Source organism: Brassica napus, unplaced genomic scaffold, assembly GCF_020379485.1.
Source record: "Brassica napus cultivar Da-Ae unplaced genomic scaffold, Da-Ae ScsIHWf_1783;HRSCAF=2417, whole genome shotgun sequence".
In the NCBI taxonomy this organism is placed as follows: Eukaryota; Viridiplantae; Streptophyta; class Magnoliopsida; order Brassicales; family Brassicaceae; genus Brassica; species Brassica napus.
In genome coordinates, this window is record NW_026015200.1 from 25,250 (window position 1) to 28,646 (window position 3,397).

The following is a 3,397-nucleotide window of genomic DNA, read 5'->3' on the forward strand; positions in this document are numbered from 1 at the left end:
TTTTTTGAAGTTTATAATTTTAACACAAAAAAATATATCTTTGTGAAACAAATTTTTTTACTAAATCTATATCTTAATGGAACGGAGAGAGTATGAAATTGTTACGCACAAAATGATACATTTAAGACCAAATAAGCCTTTAAAGCATAGCCCTTCAATTAAAAAAAGGGTCCACGGAGTTCTGACTAAATTAAAAAAAGACAAACCTTTCCCGTACCTTACATTTGTCTCTACTTAAGGGCCAAATTGCTCTTAATTCTTTCATTGTATGATTAAGATTAGGCTTTATAATAAATAAACTAACTAATTAGTCCTTTTGAATGGCTCTGCATCTCTTTAATTTAGTTGCTTCTCTTTAATTTAGTTAGTTAATTTGGTCAAAATCTCACACGCTCTTTTTGCATGCTCTTTGCCACGTGCTATCGTCGTCTCTCTCAAATGAGCTGTCTCTCTCTCTCTCTCTATTCTCATTCATCGTTTTCTCTCTCATCTAACACATGAGAAGAGCCTATAAAACCCCTTCACATCTCCCACTTGGTTTGCATCACAATACATCTTCCCATTACACAAAAAACAAAAATATAACAAAATATCTTTTTTTTTCTGTTTTGTTTTAAATAGTTTGAAGTCACAAGTTCTTTGTTGTTCAGCTGTTTCCCCCTTCCCACTATCATCATACGAAGTGGGGTTTCGCTGGACAAATAAACGAAAACTTTTAATTTTCTTTTTCTTTATAAAGAAAAATGGATTTCTCCGCCTTGCTTCTTACTCTCCTCACCGGAATTATCTTCCTCTACTTCCTCCGGTGCGTAATCTCTCAGCGCCGCCGTGGATCCCCGAAACTCCCACTCCCGCCGGGAACAATGGGTTGGCCTTACGTCGGCGAGACTTTCCAGCTATACTCTCAAGACCCTAACGTCTTTTTCGCATCAAAACAGAAAAGGTCGGTGCTTTCGAAATAATTGCTATATAATAATTGCCAAAAACAGAGGATCTCGTGTTGAATAAAGCTTTGGTCTTTTTTTTGACAGGTATGGATCGGTGTTTAAGACACATGTATTGGGATGTCCGTGTGTGATGATCTCGAGCCCTGAAGCTGCCAAGTTCGTGCTGGTGACCAAGTCTCATCTATTTAAACCGACTTTCCCGGCGAGTAAAGAGAGGATGTTAGGGAAACAAGCCATCTTCTTCCACCAAGGTGATTACCACTCTAAACTCAGGAAGCTCGTCCTCCGTGCTTTCATGCCTGAAGCGATCAGAGACATGGTTCCCGACATCGAATCAATCGCTCAGGACTCCCTCCGAAACTGGGATGGAACAATGATCAATACTTATCAAGAAATGAAAACAGTAAGACGAATACTTCCTCTGTTTCGTCGCTCAAAACAGAGCATCTCTGTTTTTTTCTTTCTATATACTCTGTTTTTTTTTTGAAACTGTTGTTTTTCTTTCGTCAGTACACATTCAACGTCGCGCTGCTCTCGATCTTCGGAAAAGACGAGGTTCTATACAGAGAAGATCTGAAACGATGCTACTACATTCTCGAGAAAGGCTACAACTCGATGCCTGTAAACCTCCCTGGAACGCTCTTCCACAAAGCCATGAAGGCACGCAAGGAGCTCTCGCAGATCCTCGCTAGGATCTTATCGGAGAGAAGAGAGAACAGATCCTCACACAACGATCTTCTCGGTTCTTTCATGGGAGACAAAGAAGAGCTGAGCGACGAACAGATCGCCGATAACATCATCGGAGTCATCTTCGCGGCTAGAGACACGACGGCTAGTGTGATGACGTGGATCCTCAAGTACTTAGCTGAGAATCCTAAAGTTCTAGAAGCCGTTACTGTAAGTTCTTTTACTGACACGTGTTTGTCGTTTTCTGGTAATAAAAGTGGTAGTTTTGTAATTTTAATGTGTTCTTGATAGTTTTTTTTTTTTTTTTTTTGGTGTTTAACAGGAAGAGCAGACGGCAATAAGGAAAGACAAAGGAGAAGGAGAGTCTCTAACTTGGGGTGATACAAAGAAGATGCCAATAACTTCAAGAGTCATTCAAGAAACATTAAGAGTTGCTTCAATCCTATCTTTCACTTTCAGAGAGGCTGTAGAAGATGTGGAGTATGAAGGTATTACATAAAATTTTCATGAATCCCAAACCTTACTCTTTGAACTTATCAAATTTATTCTAAAAACGTTTTTTTTTTGTTTTTTGGTTTTTGTTATACAGGATATTTGATACCTAAAGGATGGAAAGTTCTGCCGCTTTTCAGAAACATTCACCATAGTGCTGATATCTTTTCAAATCCTGGGAAGTTTGATCCATCAAGATTTGAGGTAATTTATTTATCTTCTAGAAAATATCTTTTTTTTTTTCGTTTTGGAGATTGACTTGTATTGATATTATTTATTTGGTACGTAGGTGGCTCCAAAACCGAATACTTTCATGCCATTTGGAAATGGAACCCACTCGTGTCCTGGAAATGAACTAGCCAAGCTTGAGATGTCTATCATGATACATCATCTAACCACCCAGTACAGGTGTGTGTACTATTTTTACTTATTTTTTTTCTTTTTTGAAAAAGGGCATCTATTTTTACTTATTTACCTTTTCATTTACTTTAAAAGTGTTTTATTTCTCTATGCTGATAAGGAGTACTTTCGTAATTGCAGATGGTCGATAGTTGGAGCCTGTGATGGGATTCAGTATGGACCCTTTGCGCTTCCCCAAAACGGACTGCCCATTATGCTGACCCGGAAGTCGGAAATCGATATGTAGAGTTGCGTGATTGTCCCTTAGCAATTCTTTAGAGGGAGACTATAGAAGAAAAACAATAATTGATTTTTCTTGCTAAAGAAAAATAGGGATAAATGGAAAGAAAAAAATCAAGATTTTGGTAGGTAAAAAATCTCAAAATTGGAAAAACAGGAGAAGCACCAATTGTAAAAAAAAAAAATGCAATTTTTCTTATTTATTTTTTTAGTTTAAGATGGGGAAAAGTTGGTCATTGAGTCTTCAAATTCAGGGAAAACATTATATGAATATCTTAATTGTATTTCATTCACCCCAAAAAATATCATGAATATATTTAAACTGATTCGTCCCGGACTGGGACTTCCCAAGTTTTTTAATTTCGTTTTATAGTATACATATAGGTATATGTGTGTGTACGTGTTAGTGAATTACTGAATTGAATGCCTGGATATATCCCAAAATCAATATTTTACAGTTTGTTGATCTTTTCGTGCATTAACACCACAATAATCGTTTCTTTGAAAATGACAGAAAATAACTTGTACTACAAAAATTGGATGAAATTAACAAAGCAGTCATATATCAAACATAACATGCGTTTTTCTGCTCTCGTATTAGGCACTGGAGATCGTGTGGTCTTTTCTGTCCT

The 3,397-nt window shown here is 37.0% G+C and overlaps 1 protein-coding gene across 1 annotated transcript; it reads left to right on the plus strand.

Moving 5' to 3' along the window:
* Positions 1-536: 536 nt before the first annotated feature.
* On the plus strand, positions 537-3,125 carry LOC125598879 (abscisic acid 8'-hydroxylase 1-like). Its single transcript, XM_048772618.1, has 7 exons — positions 537-943; positions 1,032-1,350; positions 1,458-1,844; positions 1,957-2,122; positions 2,224-2,330; positions 2,416-2,534; positions 2,667-3,125. Exons 1-7 carry the CDS (start codon positions 744-746, stop codon positions 2,770-2,772), a joined length of 1,404 nt encoding a protein of 467 aa, XP_048628575.1. The 5' UTR covers positions 537-743; the 3' UTR covers positions 2,773-3,125.
* Positions 3,126-3,397: the final 272 nt, after the last annotated feature.